Source organism: Ochotona princeps, chromosome 20, assembly GCF_030435755.1.
Source record: "Ochotona princeps isolate mOchPri1 chromosome 20, mOchPri1.hap1, whole genome shotgun sequence".
Lineage (NCBI taxonomy): Eukaryota > Metazoa > Chordata > Mammalia > Lagomorpha > Ochotonidae > Ochotona > Ochotona princeps.
Window position 1 is genome coordinate 3,439,377 of NC_080851.1, and position 17,909 is coordinate 3,457,285.

Here is a 17,909-nt window from a genome sequence, read left to right on the forward strand (position 1 = left end):
GACATGTGAGGACCAGCACGTGGAGTGGCAGCCTCACAGGCCTGGCGCCATACTTGAGGTTCAGGCTGGCATCCAAAGGGCAGCTGCTGACAGAGCGCGAGAGGCTTCATGCCACCGATGAGTGTGCAACCACGTGGGCCTAAGCAGGCCTGCCCACTCTGCTGCGCAGCCCCCACAAGCATGTGTATGTGTGCGGGAGGACAGAGCATGCCCACAGAGCGCCCACACATGCATGCCCCTGCATGCACACCCAGGGGCTTGAGGGGTCGCAGGGAGTCCCGGCTGGGACAAGGCCCTAAGTCACAGCAGGACACGGAGGCTTTCTGAGAACCACAGCTTCTGGAAAAGTTGGGTCACCAAGGAGCAATGGCCTGCCCCTCCCCAGCAGTGGCTGCACAGAAAGGGGAGGGCCACTGTCCCCACAAAGGGAGTGTGCAGGGGAGCAGAGGGAGGGGTCACCACACATGCCCCCAGGGGCTTGGGCACCATCCCACCCATCAGCAGGTGAATGTGCCCACAGCGTGTGCCAGCCAAGCAAGAGGGTGGACCCACACACTGGGGTGAGGTGCAATTCTGTTTACACCGGGTGCTGGGAATGGGCGAGTCCCTGGACTGTTGGTGGCCAGGGGCTGAGGGCAAAGGAAGTAGGCAGTGCATGCCCTTGAAGAGGCGGCGTCTCTCTAGGGGACAGAAGTGCCCTGGGGTTGGACAGAGGAGGCCGTGGCCCTCCCTACTAGGGACTAGTCCTACCAACCGTGACCTGGGCATTCTGGGGGCAAAATGTGCCTCGACATAAAAAGAAAGAATGCAGCTTTGCATCCTCATTGCTGTGAAAGCCCATCAGAAACAAGGGACCGTGGGACACGAAGCCAACCCCGAGGGTGGCCGTGTCGCTGAGCTCAGTGTCTTTATAGAGGGTAGGGGGAGTCCCACCTGAAGCAACCAGACAACCGGGTCATTGAGTGCAAGAGAAGAAGCTGCTTAAGAGGAAACGGATTCCTCAGAACAAGACCAAGTCCAACAATAAGAAGGAAGATGTGTGGGGAAATAAGTGGAAGGAAACAAGTTGGGCTGGTTCTGTGCCCATCTGCACTGCCCCACACATGTGCCCCTGCAAGGCGCAAGCCCAGCCACAGCCCTCGTCCCATCTGTACAGGAGCTGAAGGCTCTTAGGTTTTACGTGTGTGTGATTGTCACTTGTCAACTAGAAAATTCTCAAGTTAAACAAATGCTCTTGTGTCTGCATTTACTCTGGCACTATGTAATGTGAATGACCTGGTAAGGCACGAGTTTTAGTTTGCTTTTAATGATTTATTTACTTACTTAAGACACAGAGTGACAGAAAGGGAAGGGGTAGGGGTGGAGGGAAATCTTCCACCAGGTGTACTTACTCCCTGGATGCACACAACACCCAGAGCTGGGCCAGGCCAGAGCAGGAGCTCCATCCAGGCCTACCACAGGGGTGGTAGGAGCCCAACGCTAGGGGCCAACCCTGCAGCTTTCCCAGGTGCATTAGGCGGGATTTGGAGCAGAAGCAGAGCAACCAGGACTCGAACCAGCCCTCCAACATGGGATTCCAGCTTATTCCACTGTGCCACACCAGACCCCAAGACTCATGTCAAATGAGTGATGCAAAATTTTCATTTCCATTTACTGAAGTTAATTCATTGTATAAAGGCACCATGACAAGTGTGGTGTCCAGAGATGAAAGAAAGGGCAGAGGGAAATCCTTTATCTTTTAGTTCCTTTGTGCATACTTTTTCCTCTTTATTGAACATGGAGCCCCAAAACTGTACCTGTGAACATTGACAGGGACGGGAGATGCTGGAAGGAACACCTGAGGATCTGGCAGGTGCCACAGGAAAGGGGTCTAGGTGAGGCTGTGTGCCGGGTGTGGTCTGCTCTGACTTGGCACCCGGCATCTCAGTGAGCAGGAGTGGGATGGCCCAGCCCAACAATGCATGGCTCAGGGGGGCAGGAGCAGCCAGGTCCACCAGTGGGGACGGCGGCCATGCCATGGGCCCCCTCTACTCTGGTGGCCTCACTCCCAGCAGGCGGAACAGTCCCAGGAGACATTTTGCAAACTTGGAGCCAAGCATGTCCCTAGGTAGCTCTCTGCAGCTCCATTGCTCAGGAGCCCACACAGCAGAGTCCTCACGCTCTGAGATGCAGAGGGTGCTCCTGTGCAGGTAGGCATGCAGGTGGCACCGGGTCTCTTCACAGCACAGCCTGAGGCCCAGAGAACCCCAAGGAGCTCCGTGCCCATGTTCAAGGGTCCTCAGCTGACCAGGAATGTGGCCACCCTCGCTCTGGCACCAGAGGGCCCTTCTAAAAGGAGACCTCATCCCGCTCTCATGCATGCCTCCTGTGCATTCTGCCTCCTCCATGGATAGCAAGCAATAGCAGCACAGCCTTCCCACCAGGACAGCCCTGAACCTGCTCTCTGCCCCCCTGGGCTGCTCCAGGCACCCTGGAAGGGAAGGCTATGCCACAGGGCACAGCGGCTGGGTTCCTCCCTCCTCCTCCTGCCCTGAATCTCCCTCAAGTCTCCTAACAAACACTACGTTCAACATGCAAAGAAAGGGCACCCTTGCTGGGGACTGTTTGTTGCTATTGTTGCTCCATTTGGAACTGTGACCCCCGAGTCTGGCACAGCCTCCCCACACATCCTGGAGGAAGCAGCATGGCCTAGTTGGCACCTCACCAGCCCAGTCAGTTCCCAGGCTCCTCCCCCGGCCCAAACTTTAAAAGCATCCCAGGGCCCCAGAACACCATCCGACACTTGCCTGCTGCCCAGCACCCACCTGCCACCTGCCGCCTGCCGCCATGCGCTGTCTTATTAGCCTGGCCCTGGGCCTGCTCGCCCTGGAGGCAGCCCTCGCCCTGGCCCCTGAATCCAAGGCTCCAGGTAGGCCCAGCTGCCCTCTTCTCCCTGAGACACATTCAGCAGCACCCCCCTCACCCTACATCCCTTGTCTATTTGCGCCAGACTCCACTCTAGGCTCCCAGCCCTGGTGGTTTTGGGGCAGAACAATGAAGGAGGCTCATCCCTTGGCAGGGGGTCCCGGATAGCAGTCACACCCTTGTTCCCACACCAGGGAGGCCAGGAGCTGCAAAGCCAAGGTGATCGCCTCTGGCCAGGGCATGGCTGTCCACCTCCACAGCGTGCCCATGGCCTTGCACAGCTGGCTCCACTTGCTTGCGTTCTGGGCTCATGGTCTGCCTTCCTCCTGAGAAGTGGCAGCTGGGGCCGGACTCTCCCTGTCCCGTCCTTGCCATCCTCTGACAGCAAGTGCCCACTAACGTGTGTAACCCATCCTGTGTACAGTGCAGGCCATGTGTCCTGAACCCAGACCCTCTGAGGAGACGACCTGCACCCCAACTTGTCACAACGATGAAGACTGTCCGGGCAATGCCATGTGCTGCCCCAGTGCCTGCGGCCCCTCCTGCAGACCCCCCATCATTGGTGAGGCTGCTGGGGTCATCCTGGGCTGCGTGCAGGCTTCTGGGAGCCCATACACTCACAACTTCACATAGCAAGTCCCATCCATCTGCTCCAGACTCCTGTGCCCTGGACAGGCCACCCTAACGGGTCTCTGAGGGCCCTGGGATGCCTCAAGTATGTGGGAGGCAAGGGGGTGCTCCGAGACCAATGAGAGACCTCAGAGACACATGTGACTTCAGTCCTCCTGCCCCAGGTTCAGCTTTCCAAAGCGGAGTTTCCGAGGTCCAGGACAGGGAGGCAGCTGTGAGTCTGATGGAAGAGGACAGGAAGGGTCTGACTAATGAAGCCTGTCTCTCTCCAGTCCCTGTCTCCAAGATCGGCCGCTGCCCCTGGGTACGGGCACCTCTATTCCCCCACCTGTGCATGGAGAAGGACGAGTGCTCCAACGACAGCCAGTGCAGCAGCAAGAAGAAATGCTGCCTCAGCCGCTGTGCCATGCGGTGCCTGGACCCCGTCGCAGGTGAGTGCACTGACCCCGAGTTCTGGACCAGCTCAAAGTTAGGAACCCAAGGCGTTGGCCACCAGTCTGTGGCATGCAGATGCTGGGGGTGGGGGTCACACGGGGAGTTCCTGAGCAGTGGACATGAACTGGGGGGACACTGACCCTCCCCTCCCCCTCCCCCTCCCCATCCCCATCTCCTGCAGGGGGCCTTCTCCTGTGAGGAAACTCCCCCATGAACCCGTGGTGGTCGCAAGTGGTGGGCCAGGAGCAGCTCAGCTACGCCATCCCAGAGAGTGTGTGACACATCCCACCCGCTGCTAATAAAATCACTCGGCTTCAGGCTCTGTCTGCATGTCTGTCTAACCTAGGGGCCTGAAGGAGGGAGCAGAAAGGGTCTTGCCATTGGGAGCTGTCTGAAAGTAGGTGACCCTGAGTGGTGGCACATGTGGGCAAACGGACAAGGAGGCAAGCTCAGCCAGGACCAGCACTGGTAGGTCTTAGTGCTGTGGCCAGGGCAGAGGCCTGGCTCAAACAGGAGAGATGGGCAGGGACTGCCCCCTCAATCAGCACTGCGTGGCGCCTCCCCCAGGGCACCAGCTGGGTGCCCTACAGCTCTTACCACTTCTGCCCCCATCTGTGTGTCTAATCCAATGGGCGAGGGGCTCAGTCCCACCAGCCTACACCCACATTCACTCCTGCCTCACTCGGCTGTGATGCAAGGACATCCACAGTCTCAGATTTTAAGATCCACTCACAGGATTCCCCAGAAGCACCTGGTAACAGTCAGGCATCCCATCACCCAGAAGAGATTGAGTAGCACAAGGAGAGACACAGAAGGTGAGGTGGGTGGACACAGTGTATCTGTCCCCAGGCCACAGAGGGCCAACCTCCCACAACACAGCAACGCAGTCACCTGAGTGACTGGGAGCCCCCCAAGTCTTACTGTCGGATTTTCTGGAAGCTCCATTACAGAGCCAAGCTGGATTAAACCATCAGCCAGACAAGGGATTTCTGGGAGGCAGGGGAGGGGCTTCAGCCCCCACCAGAAGGAGCTGCCTGCTCGGACCATGACTGGCAGGTACTGCACTCTAGAAGGCCCCAAAACTGCCCACCCTCTGTGGGAATGCTGGGGCCTGGCTGAGGCTAGTGGACATCACAGCAGAGACTTCCTCCAAGGTTTTACACCAACGTGGGTAGAATAAGGATTGTAGTAGGAATAAGGATTGTAGTAGGAATGTGTTACTGATTGAGAACTTCCTGACAACAGGGTCAGGATGGATAACATTCTGCTTCAAGGTGAAACAAACAGCAGAATTATCCTTGGAAACACCCACTTGACCATGACGTAAAAAGTCTAAAAAAAAAAAGTCTGTGCCAAGGCCCAGTGCCGTGGCCTAGTGGCTTAAGTCCTCACCTTGAACGTACCGGGAACCATATGGGCACCAGTTCTAATCCCAATGGCCCCATTTCCCATCCAGCTCCCTGCTTGTGGGCTGGGAAAGCAGTCAAAGACAGTCCAAAGCCTTGGGACCCTGCACCCACGTGGGAGACCTGGAAGAAGTTCCTGGCTCCCTACTTCAGATAGGCTCAGTGCCAGCCATTACGGTCATTTGGGGAGTGAGTGCTTGTATGGAAGATCTTCCTCTCTGTCTCTCCTCCTCTCTGTATTTATCTGACTTTGCAATAAAAATTAATAAATCTTTAAAAAAAAGCCTGTGCCAGCCTTTGTGACTGCTTCTGCATAAATGAAGGGCACAGCTTTCTTGCATTGTCCATCATGATCATGAAATCGTAGTGGTCCATCCCATCTCTATGCCTCCTCCACTCACCCTTCTCCAGCTCCAAACTCAAACGGCTGTGGCTGGCCTCCAGCAGGAGTTGCGTGGAGTAAGGGGCTGAGCTCAGCCAAACCACGAACCAGTGGGACAGGCAATTAAGACATTTTCAAGACACGCCCTTACATTGCTTCTGTTGGAGGGTACAGCTGGAAAAGAAGGTGCAGGAGGCAGAAAGCAAGAACGCTAAGCAATAAAGCCTTTGGGATCACACAAGGTAACAGGGAGAGACCAGCCCTAGGCAGCTTGGATCAGGGGAAGGCAGCTCAGGGAGAGACTGCTCCAGTCCAGATTAAAATGGCAGTGCATCTGGCAGGTCTTGAGAAAGCTGTGCAAATTGTGATGACAGGCAGTCAACTACTGCTTCAGTGTGGGCCCCAAGAGACCAAAGCCCAAAGGAGTCGCTTGTGTCAAAGGCCACACAGCCACGTTGAAACTTACAACAGCCCATGTGCAAGCAAGCCAGCTTCCCCTGCCCATGGCAGAACCCACGGGCAGGGGAACTTAGCTTACCTAAGTCAGCCTAATAAGGGAGTGGTCCTGGCTATAAACCCTGCAATCACCTTCCTCTTACTGCAGCTTGCAGAGCCCACAGGGAGTGCTCACTGTGCTTCTGTGTGTGCACATAAAATGCAGAACACGCAGAGTGTACACATTATAGGTTATACACAAAGGAGGCCACCTTGCATCATGAATTACGATCATAACTAAACGTGCTAACTTTGGGAGACAACTAGTCAAAGACTTCAGGTACTAGCTGCGACAAGCACATGGGATCTTAAGAAGGGGAGGACAAGGACCAAGTCCGTGGGAAACAAGACTCTACAGAAAGGGAAATTCCTTAAGCCCATGTGCAGACTTTGGGATTGTTGTAGGGTTTTTGAACCCCGAATACTGCAGCAACCTCAAATTCTTGTCTCGCAGGAAAGAAGAATTTTCATGCGGATGCAGTTTAGTTTTAAAGTAAGATTTATTAGAAATAGTTGAGAAAGTAGACTCCCATCCTAGTGATGGGAGGGGGTTCTGAGATAGAAAAAGACCCTTATCCCCTGCCATAGTGGCAGAAGGAAAAGCTAAAAGACCCTAGAGTCCCCTGCCATAGTGGCAGGAGGAAAAGCTAGAGAGAAAAACCCATATCAATGGTGGGGAAAGCATTTTTTAAAGGTTCCCCTCAAAGATGTTTCTCCATAAACAAAGGAAATTCTTGGTTTCCATGGTACCTGGCCTTGGGACAAAAGGCCAGCAAGGTGTCACTGGCCAACTTCCTTGGTCCCTTTCTAATGATAAAGAGGCCAGTCTGAAGCCCTCCCCCTTGGCAATGGCTGGAGACAGAATTGGGCTGAGGCTTCAGGTGGGGAATAGATATGTTAATGTCACCCTTGTCTCCTGGGGGAAACACTCCTGATAAAATATGCATTTGTTCTGGTGAATCCAAGACATGGTGGGGAAAATAACCCTTTATATTTGGGAAGAAAAATGACTTGGGGACCCAGAATACCCTAACTGCCTACCACCCAGTCTAACTCCTCTCACAGGATGACCGGGTCACCCACAACTTTAAGTCAGCGGACCACGCCTGAGGACCCAGAATCCAGGATTGCATCCGGGACTCCACGAGGCGCCCCCGGGTCCGTGTGAGCTCCACGTGGCCACCCTAGCCAACACCACACCCGGTCCACGCAGCCTGGGGGCGGGGCAGCCCTGGCCCACCCCTGAGAACCGCCTAGCGAACTCCGCATTTGGACGAGCTGCCACCCGCAGAACACCGCCGCCTCCAGCCCGCCATCTGGGCTCCTGACCACGGCGCCTCCCGCGCTCCCAACGATCCCTCCACGACCGGCCTGCTCGGCCAAGATGGCGACGGCAGGAGCAGGGCGGCACCCGGCGGGCCCCGCTTCCGGCGGCCTCCTGATGACGTCCGGGCGCGCCGCGCGGCGAACCCGGGGACAGAGCGGACGCCGCATGGAGGTCAGCGGGTGAGCTTTCGGCGTGGGGCCGGCGCCGGGGGCAGGAACGGCTGCCGAGCGTGATTCGTGGGGGCCCGGAGCCAAGGTTGGCGGGGCGCTATGGTTCCTGGGAGGGGTGCGCGGGGCCCGGCAGAGGCGGGCTGGGGTCCGCGGCCTGGCCTGCAGGCGCCGCTGCCCCCCGGGCCCTCCTTGTGGCGAGCGGGCGTGTTTGGTTGAGTCTTGGCGTTGGTGCTGGCCTGAACCCCAGCCCAGCTTCCGGACCTGGCGTCCCCGCCCGACTGGGACGGTTCTCCGACGCGCCTCCCTGGGCCCCGCTGCCGGCGAAGTCCCCGATGAGGCGACCTGCAGAGATGGTGCCTTTCCAGCCGGGGTGGGGAAGGGCGAGGCGATAGGCCCCCGGTAGCTCATCTTTTTTTTTTTTTTTTTTTTTTAGCAGATAAATTTATTTTTATTGGAAAGATAGAAGGTTTTCCGTCTGCTGATTTACTCCTCAAATGGCCGCGACAGCCTGAGCTGAGCTGATCCAAAGCCTAGAGTCCCCTGGACAGGTGTGGGTGGGGTCCCAAGGCTTTGGGCCATCCTTCGCTGTTACTCCCAGGCCATTAAGCAGGGAGCTGAATGGGAAGTAAAGCAGCCGGGACTCAAACTGCGCCCATGGAGGATGCCTGTGTTTTCAGGGGCCGGAGGATTAGTCAGTTGAGCCACCATGCCCCTCCCCCAGCACATTCTACGGTTGGAGTGAAGGTGCAGACCCTTTTGAAAGGGGACTATGTTATGGAGAGCTGCTTTATATATACATTTATTTATTTAGATGTATGTATATATGAATTTATTGGAAAGATCTTCTACATGCACATGCCGGTTCATGCCCCAAATGTCCACAGTCTTGGGGCTAGGTAAGCGGCAGGGTGAAGCCAGGAGGCCAAAGCTCTATGCAAGTGTCTCTCATGGCTGCAAGACTCCAGCACTGGGGCCATCTTGGGGCACTGGTCTGGAAGTGGAAAAAGCAGTTGCTGGCCCCTGAAGTGCTCTGTGTGACATTAGGGAAGGGGCATTGAGTCAGTTCAGAGGTATGAGCTGCCTTTGTGTGTGGTACTCGACACCCATGTTTGTGTTAAAACAGACGCATTTAACCTGTGTCCCTGGATTTTGCCAGCTCCTTCTGACACACGGGGTCTCCCCCAGGTTATCTGTGTGCCCACAGATCTCTGGTACTGCCTGTAAGGACTCCTGGCCGGGAGGGACGGACTCCCTGGTGGACTGGAGGGCCCCTCCCGAGCTTGCCAGCAGCCCTGTGCCCTCGGCTGTGTTCTGAGATACTTGCCTTGGGTGCCAGCGGCCCATGCACACAGACAGGATTGAGCTGCTCTGCCCGAGGGTGTGGCTGCGGCTTTGTGCTGCGTGCTTCCTGGCTGAAGGCCTGATGCACACACAGCCATTTCTCCTTGTTCCCTTCAGAGCTTGGGAGTCGCTGGCCAGGCGTTCTCCCAGCCACCCGGACCGCCATGGCAGCCCGCCTGGTGAAAGAGTGTGCCTGCCTCCTGAGAGAAGCGGCTCGCTTTGCCCCCGCCATGGCCCCAGTGAGCCGGCCGAGGCTCGTGGCGCTGGCCCAGAGGCCCCTGACCTCTTCAGCCACCTCTCCAAGCTCCCGGCTCCCAGGCTCCCTGACAGAGCTTCTGGAGAGGGAACAGGTGTTCACGCCCTACCCCAAGCCCTCGGAGGTGGACCAGTGCATCGAGAAGGCCACCCAGCCGGAGCAGTTACTAGAACTACTGGACAGCGGCCACAGTTTGCACCACAACCACGCAGCCATCATGCTCATTCGCCTCACGCGCCTGCTGGCTGAGAAGCCAAAGGATAGGGCCTCACTACAGCAGGATGCTCGCTTCCAGCAACTTCTGCAGCTGGTCAGCAGCCAGGTGGGTGTGGGGAGGGTGGCAGGCAGGACCTGGGGTCTCTGTCCTGACAAAGCCCTAGGAGGTATCTCCAGGTGCACAGGGACACACATCCCCTTGACAAGCATGGGGTGAAGGGTGCCCCGGGCTTGAGCCAACTGTGCCACCTACAGAGGCAGAACGTGGAGAGCTGGTAGGCCGTTTGTGTGATACCACGGGCAGTGCTTGTCCACCAGAGCCAGTTCCACTGTGACGAGGGCTCTTTCCTCTGCACCTCCCTGGCTGCCAGCATGTGCTCTCAGCCCCACAGAGGGCCATGGCCAGCTGCCTGGCACAGGAAGAGTGTAGTCAGCGGGCTGCTTCCTTCGGAGTTTCTGCCGTAGTTCAGGTGTGTGCCAAGGTCACAAAAACATGCTTCTTTAGGGTCTTCATTCAAATGCTGTGACTCTAGTTGGTGTTGAACATTGTACATTGTAACCCAAGACTGTAAGGCAGCAACAAAGTGGAAGCCAGGGATCCCCTGGTTCCCAGAGCACAGCCCTGTGTGCCCAGCTCAGCTCCTGCAGCAGAGGTGAGGGACACGGCCCGGAGCCAGTAGGGCCAGTGGGCACAGAAGGTAAGTGATGCTGCCTCACGTCCATCTCCTGTGAGGATGGCCTGAGGCCCTGACATGCACCTTGGCCTCCCAGTGGGCACCAGTAGTAAGGCGTAGGGACAGGCTTTGGGCCCAGAACTACCCTGCACCTGGGGGAGAAGTGCAGGGTGCTGTTTGCTGCACTGGCAGGATGTGGGGGTGCCAGGCCAGGATAGGAGCTGGGCACCCAGCCTTGCAGAGCAGGGTAGGAGCCAACTGTCCTCTGAGGGGTACTCACACATGCCAGGAAATGAGGCTGCAGAGAGCCACTGGTGATGGGGTTTTGTCACTACTCTGTACAGATAACCTTGGTCTGGCATGGGACCCTGGTGAGGCTGCTGCGGAGCCTGTATGCACTGGCACTGCCCGAAGCATGCCGGGAGCTGCGCTCTGTGGAACAGGAGGTACGCTGGCGCCTGCGGCGGCTCAAGTACAAACACCTGGCCTTCCTGGCCGAGACCTGCGCCACCTCCATGCAGGAGCAACAGTCGCAGGAGCTGCTGGCTGAACTGCTCACACACCTGGAGAGGCGCTGGACAGAGCTGGACGACGGCCGTATGCTGGCGACCCTGATGTTGAAGGCTGGCCACCTTTCGGGCTCGCTGATGAACCGCCTGGAAGACAAGGTAGGGGCCGATGCTCCAGGCCTCTGGCCTGTGCCCTGCCGGGAAGCAGTCCTGAGGTGTGGGTGTCCTGGGAGCTTACCTCCATAGCCTGTGGCATCATGCATGATGATGGAGGGCTCCAGGCCGCAATGGCAGGCCTGCAAACTGTTGCCCCGAAATTCCCTGTGCACGTGGCCCTGAGGAGGCACAGCGGGTGTCCCAGCCGACCCTGCTCCCCCTCTCCTGCCGCAGCCAAGTCAAATTCAACCCTCGTGCTGTTGTGGTGAGGGCTGGCCCAGATGGCTGCCACAGCAAGCTGCAGTTCATGGGCCCCAGGCCCCCCACCCGCTGGGGCCTGGGGATAAATTTCCCTGCAGACAAAATTCTAAACCTGGGGCGGGCAGGAGGCTGGCCTTGCACAGATGGGCCCGTGTCGGTCAGCTCAGGCCCAGTTGCTGTCTCACAGGGGCTGCACTGGACAGGAGCCCTGCCCCAGGCCATCAAGCTGACCCCTGCGCGGCTGTGGTTGACAGTGCCTGGAGCTGGTGGAGCAGTTTGGCCCTGAAGAGCTGCGGAGGGTGCTGCTGGCGCTGGCGGCGCAGGGCCGGCGGTCGTTGCCACTGCTGCGGGCCATCTCCTACCATCTCGTGCAGAAGCCCTTTCCGCTGACGAAAAGTGTGCTCCTGGACCTGACCTACGCCTATGGTGAGGGGCCTGCCCGGGGCACACCTGCAGCTGTGTCAAATTCGGCACCTGCCCACTCATGGCAGGTGCCGGCCCAGAAGGCTGCCACAGAAACCCTGTGACTCATGGGCCCTGCTCCCCCCCACTGGGGCTCAGGGATAAGTTTGGTCACAGACACGGAGCCTGTGAGCCCCAAGGCCGACGCGGCTCTGAGCCTGTGCTCTGCCCTGTCCCAAAGGCAAGCTGAGCTTCCACCAGACCCAGGTAGCCCAGCGCCTGGCTGACGACCTGCTGCCACTGCTGCCCAGCCTGACGTCCACCGAGGTGGCCCGCTGCGCCAAGTCCTTCGCCTTCCTCAAGTGGCTCAACCTGCCCCTGTTCGAGGCTTTTGTCCAGGTGAACTCAGAGCTGGTTCCTTGGGGACAGGAGCTGGTAAACCAGGAAGTTGACGTGGGAGATGCCCCCACATTGGTGCCAGGACCCAGTTCTGGGTTTTGGGTGTTTTCAGGGCCACATGTGAGCAGGTTCATCTCACAGCAGGGCCTGGGAGAGCATGTGTGAGGCTGGAGTCCACTCCAAAGCCTCATGGCCTGGCGATCTTTGTAGTGACCACTCTGAGCTACCCGTGCTTGTGTCAGGGAAGGTCTCAGCAGGGGGCTGCTCCTGGCTGGGAGCTCATCCTGTCCTTTGCTGTCTCTGACCGGCCCAGCACATCCTGAACAGAGCCCAGGACGTCACCCCGTCTCACCTGTGCAACATAGTGCTGGCCTTTGCCCACCTGAACTTCCACCCGGAGCAGGAAGAGAAGTTCTTTAGCCTGGTACGAGCTCAGGCCCAGGCCCGTCCTCACTCCTTTTGTTGGCTGCCGGCTGATGAATGCTCTCCCCGGTCAGACGGGGCGGGGCCTGCCGAGGCAGCCGGCCTCTCCACTGTAGTGCTATCTCCACCAGGTGCATGAGAAGCTAGGGCCGGCACTGGTGAGCCTGGAGCCAGCCGTGCAGGTGGATCTGGTTTGGGCTCTGTGTGTGCTGCAGCAGGCACAGGAAGCCCAGCTGAGAGCCGTCCTCGATCCAGGGTTCCACACCCCTCTTCTAGGTGAGTGCCCTGAGCGGGGAAGGCACATGGCCACCCAGCTGCAGCCATCCACACGTATGGCCTCCCGACCAAGAGCCCTGGGTGAGGTGGGGGTCTCTGCTGGCCCCAGCCCCCAGCCCAACTCTGCCTCACCCTTGCACTTCCTCCCCAGAGACCACGTCTCCTAAGGGTCAGAGCACCTTCCAGAAGCTGCTGCACATCAACGCCACTGCCCGCCTAGAGCACCCTGGGTATACAGGCCCCCTCCTGCCAGCCTCTGCTCTGGCTGCCCAGCCCCTAGCCCCCGACCAGAAGGTGACCCCGCTGCAAAGGGAGCTGCCAGAGATGCTGAAGGGACTGCTGGGCAGTGCCGACCGAGGCAGCTTCGCAGTGGCCACACAGTACGGCTGGGTGCTCGGTGAGGGCACCCCCAGGCCTCAGTGCCCAAGTCTAAATGGATCCCCACCCTGGGTTCTCTTCCCGCCGGGGGCCAGGGGCAGGGCCCTGTTCAGTGTGCTCACCATGTCTCTTCTGCAGACGCGGAGGTGCTGCTGGATGCGGACGGCCAGTTCCTGCCCCTCAGAGACTTTGTGGCACCTCACCTCACCCAGCCAGCTGGAAACCAGCCCTTGCCTGAGGGGGCCAAGAGGTAAGGACCCCCGGCCCCGGTGGTCGCTCAGGTACAAGCCGCAGCACCACGCAGCTCTGGAGCCAGGCCAGCATGGCCCTCCTATGCTGTCTCTTGCTCTCACAAAGACTGGGGGCCAGCACTCAGCAGCTGCCCTCCCCGCCCACCAGGCTCGCCTTCCTGAGGTGGGAGTTTCCCAGCTTCAGCAGCCGGAGCAAGGACCTCATGGGCCGCTTCGCCCTGGCCCGGCGCCACGTGCTGGCCGCGGGCTTCCTCGTGGTGGATGTGAGTACCCGCAGGTGCTGGCCGCTGCGCAGGGGGCCAGCTGGGCCCCGTCAGCCTCACTGGGCGACATGGCGTCCGAAAGGCCTGGAGGGCCCCCTTGGGCCGTGCCTCAATGCCTCAGCCAGGACTTCTGCCTTCCTGTGAACGGTCGTTTGTCATCAGGAAGCCTTCCCTGAGCCCCGGGGACCTGGGCAGGGGTGCAGAACAAGACAGGTACCCACATGGCCATCCCTCCTTCAGGTCCCCTACTACGAGTGGCTGGAGCTCAAGTCTGAGTGGCAGAAGGGCGCCTACCTCAAAGACAAGATGCGCAAAGTAGTAGCTGAGGAGCTGGCCAAGTGACCATCCATCCATCAGTAGGACTGCATGCCCAGGTCTGGTTCTGGGCACCTGATGGCAAGAGGTGGCTCCCTTGAAGAGGAGAAACCACCCCTGCACTGGACTTGGCCTGGGCAGGGGTGCTCAACAGCTCTGGGGGAAATAGGGCCCTCATGTGTAATAAATCAATTCTGCTCTCACCATCAAAGACACCAAGTTTCGTCACCGCTCCCCTGTCCCTTGTCTGCTTGAGGTCCAGGGCATGGCTGACAGCTTTGGGATGAGGATGTAAGGCAGCCCTGACCGCCTGGCTGCTTCAGGCTTGCGGGGCCTTGCTCTGCCATGCGTGTCATGCACCCCCACAAGCCAGCCGCGGGCCAGGTTCCTGCACTCAGTCCCCAGATCGCCGAAGTCTTGAGATTCTGAAGCTTTGAGAAGCTTCCAGGGAATGCTGTCAGTATATGACCCCAGACCCAGGGGTGCTCACCTTTGCTACAGGGAGAGGGGAGGGAGCCTAAGCTGCTCTACACTTGGGTGAGTGGACCATCCCTGAGGGCTGGCGGACATCGTGGACAGCAGGTGGTCGTGGTCAGGTGTGGCCACCCCAGCAGGTGCTCTTGTCTCAAGCTGACAGGCTTCAGGGGAGCTTTGCTGGGCCCTGGCAGGCCCAGCCACCACTCAGCACTGCCTGCTAGCCTGGCAAAATGAGAAAGAATATTCCAGAATGGGATGTCAGTTCCTGGCCACAGCCTGGTTCTTGGTGGGCATGGCCAAGGAGCTTGCTAGCTGACGTGGGAAGCTCCGTGTGTGTGTGTGTGTGTGTGAGAGAGAGGGGAAATAAAGGCTGTTTGCCATTCAGGACCAACTGCTTTTATTCTGGGATAATTGCAAGTTCCCTTGCAGTTGGAAGGATTGCTTCCTGGGCTTGCCTCCTGGCAGCTCAGAGATGCAAGGTCACACTCCAGCATCGAGTATGTGGGCATCCTTGTGGGACCCCTTGGCCTGCCCCTGCTTCCCTCCCCTCCCTTGTCTGCCCCGGGACAGTCAGGTGGGCTCTGTGTCCACTGTCGTGTGCTGAGGGTGGTTGTTGGGAGCCTGGGCTGCCACTTTTACACGCAAGACTTTGAAGAAATGACTGTCGGGGCTGGCTGCACTGAGCACCCTGTCTACTCCCTGGATCCTTGAGAGCCGTCCGGGTAGAACCCTCAAGCCTGTTCAGGGTTCTGTTCCAGGTCAGGTGGGACAGTACTAGAGCTCCTGGAGCGCATGCCAGGCTGTGTGCCAGGGTGCCGTGAATCGCCGCCTGTGGTGCCTGTTGAGGTAAGGGCAAATTACATGGAGTCACTGAATTTTTTATTAGTTTTTTAGTTGCTATTTAATTTGAACCTTTGGAAGGCAGAGATCTTCCATACACTGGATCTCCCCAGGAATGGCCAGGCTGAAGGCAGGAACCTGGAGTTCACACCACAGCTCCCACAAGGATGGCCCTGTCACCTGTGCTCCCAAGGTTGTAGCAGCTGGCACTGGGAGCCCAGCAGGGGCTGCAGCCCAGGGCTGGGACAGGTGCGGAGTAGCCACCTCCACTCAGTAAGAAGTGATTTGCATCTGTTTTTGTGAGGTTTTGCTTGGATTGCTTCTTGCTTGCTTGCTTGGTGCAGGGTCCCAAGGCTTTGGGCCAACCTTGACTGCTTTCCCAGGTCACAAGCAGGGAGCTAAATGGGAAGCAGGGCCATTGGGACCAGAACCGGCTCCCATATGGGATCCCAGCACATTCAAGCCAAGGACCTTAACCATTATGTTATTGTGCCGGACCCTAGAAACACATTCTTGAGACCCATAGCTACAAAGTGACCTACTGTTCAGGTGTAGTGAAGAGTCCTTCTGCATTTGGCAAAAAGATCTAAGCCAGTCTGATACTTTTCCCTCTTGTACGTTTGAAAACAACTTGCCTGGCTGAGCAGCTGAAGTCCTCGCCTTGAATGCTCCAGGATCCCATATGGGCGCCGGTTCTAATCCTGGCAGCCCCGCTTCCCATCCAGCTCCCTGCTCCTGGCCTGGGAAACAGTTGAGGCCTTGGGACCCTGCACCCACATGGGAGACCTGGAAGAAGTTCCTGGCTCCTGGCTTCAGATTGGCGCAGTACCGGCCGTTGCGCTCACTTGGGGAGTGAATCATCGGACGGAAGATCTTCCTCTCTGTCTCTGCTCCTCTCTGTATATCTGACTTTGTAATAAAAAAAAAAAAACAACGTAAACCAGTGGGTTTTCGTCTCTCCGAGGTAGATGCAGTCAACACCACGATTAGTTTTCCGATTCTAGCCACCCCACTTCTCTGCCATCTCCCCTCTCCCTCACCCCCAGACAAACCTCAGTATTTGTTGATTTCCCTCTTCAGAAGGTCCAGCCAGACCACATTTCCTGTGGCCTGCTGCTCTCAGCTCATCTTAGCCTTAGCAATGCCTGAGTAATCATTACACTACTTCAACAGATGCAGTTATTTGAAATAGCCAGAGCTGAGCCGATCTGAAGCCAGGAGCTTCTTCCAGATCAGCCACGCACGTGCAGGGCCCTACAGCCTTGGGCTGTCCTCTACTGCTCTCCCAGGCTGCAAGCAGGGAGCGGGATGGGGAGTAGAATAGCCAGGACACAAACTGGTACCCGTAGGGGATTCAGGTGCATGCAAGGCGAGGAATTTAGTCACTAGGCTACCACGCCAGGGCCAAGAATAATCTGTCCTCTGGTTCACTCCCCCCAAATGCTCACAATGGAGCCAGGAATCCAACCCAGGTCTCCCAGGCAGGTGGCAGAAACCTAACAGCTTGAGCCATCACCTGCTGCTTCCCAGGATGCACAGCAGAGAGCTGAAGATTGAAATGAGAGAATGTCCGTGAAAGAAGCAGCAGCAGGACTGGGACCCAGGCCGGGAGCTTTGCCCACTAACCCTGTGCTTGGCAAGTGCCCTCAGGTAGCACTCCTGCACCCACGGGTTGGCGGGAAGTGTGTGGTTTCATCCCCATGCCTTTACAGGCTGTCCTGTGGGTTTCCATGATCGCGTTCTGAGCCGACTGCTGTGAGTAGCCTGTGCCACTCCAGGTCCGGTGTACAGCCTGGGCTTCTTCCTGCAGCACCAGCACCTCATATGGGTGCCAATTCAAGTCCAAGTGGCTCCACTTCTAATCCAGCTCCCTGCTTATGGCCTGGAAAGACAGTGCGGGATGAATCAAGTCTTCGGGCCCCTGCACCCAAACAGAAAACCCAAAGGAAGCTTCTGGCTTCAGACTGGCTCAGCTCCAGCTATGACAGCCAGTTTGGGAATGAACTAGTAAATAGAAACTGTTTTTCTCTCCTCTGTTACTCTGCCTTTGAAAAATAAACAAAATGAATATTTAAATTAAACTCATATTTTATGGCTCAAAATTTTGCCTGTCTTGAGCAACCATCCAATTGTATCTTCAAAATATGACTTTTGCTGTGACTGGGTGAAATGCTTTTTTATATATGACAATTAGCTGCTCATTTATTTGCTTTCTTAAAAAAATTAGTTATTTTTACTTGAAAGCAAAGTTAGAGAAGAAGATAAAGATCTTCCATCTGCTGGTTCACTCTCAGATGGCCACAACAGCTAGAGCTGAGCCAGTCTGAAGCCAGGAACCAAGAGCTTCTTCTAGGTCTTCCACATGGGTGCAGGGTCCCAAGGCCACAAGCAGGGAGCTGATCAGAAGTGGAGAAGCTGGGACTCAAGCTGGTGTTAGTGTGGGATGCTGGTGTCAGAAGTGGTAGCTTACCGCATTGTGCCACTGGCCCCCATCACTGAATCTGCAATGAACCTGTTGTGACCAACATGTGTTTCGATCTGTTTCCCTCCATTCTGTTGGATGCTGCCTTTTGTCCGTTTTACCTGTTTACATATGTTAAGTCTGCCCTTTGTGTTATGGCTTTTGATTCCCACTGTGTCTCTCTCCTTTCAGCTCTGTCTTGCCTGATGTACAGTGTGTTCGGATACACCACTCCCACTTAGCAGTCATTCTGGTTATTGAA

The 17,909-nt window shown here is 57.3% G+C and overlaps 2 protein-coding genes and 2 non-coding genes across 6 annotated transcripts; all 4 read left to right on the plus strand.

Moving 5' to 3' along the window:
• Positions 1–2,455: 2,455 nt before the first annotated feature.
• LOC101533558 (whey acidic protein-like) lies at positions 2,456–8,085 on the plus strand. The gene is made up of 5 exons (XM_058677953.1): positions 2,456–2,908; positions 3,329–3,466; positions 3,807–3,965; positions 7,544–7,750; positions 7,997–8,085. The coding sequence occupies exons 1-5, from the start codon at positions 2,827–2,829 to the stop codon at positions 8,083–8,085; spliced, it is 675 nt and encodes a 224-aa protein (XP_058533936.1). The 5' UTR covers positions 2,456–2,826.
• Positions 7,620–14,072, plus strand: TBRG4 (transforming growth factor beta regulator 4). Of its 3 annotated transcripts, none has more exons than XM_004582233.2 (11): positions 7,620–7,758; positions 9,208–9,668; positions 10,581–10,904; positions 11,417–11,588; positions 11,806–11,963; positions 12,277–12,387; positions 12,518–12,662; positions 12,814–13,059; positions 13,179–13,290; positions 13,440–13,554; positions 13,795–14,072. In XM_004582233.2, the coding sequence occupies exons 2-11, from the start codon at positions 9,255–9,257 to the stop codon at positions 13,894–13,896; spliced, it is 1,899 nt and encodes a 632-aa protein (XP_004582290.2). In that variant the 5' UTR covers positions 7,620–7,758; positions 9,208–9,254; the 3' UTR covers positions 13,897–14,072. The 3 variants fall into 3 exon arrangements, with proteins under 3 accessions (XP_004582290.2, XP_058534189.1, XP_058534191.1); XM_058678206.1 differs by having other exon boundaries at positions 7,630–7,750; XM_058678208.1 differs by having other exon boundaries at positions 7,709–7,834.
• On the plus strand, positions 11,131–11,266 carry LOC118758204 (small nucleolar RNA SNORA5). The gene has a single exon (XR_004995591.1). It is a non-coding gene; the product is annotated as a small nucleolar RNA SNORA5 (small nucleolar RNA).
• On the plus strand, positions 11,614–11,747 carry LOC118758203 (small nucleolar RNA SNORA5). The gene has a single exon (XR_004995590.2). It is a non-coding gene; the product is annotated as a small nucleolar RNA SNORA5 (small nucleolar RNA).
• Positions 14,073–17,909: the final 3,837 nt, after the last annotated feature.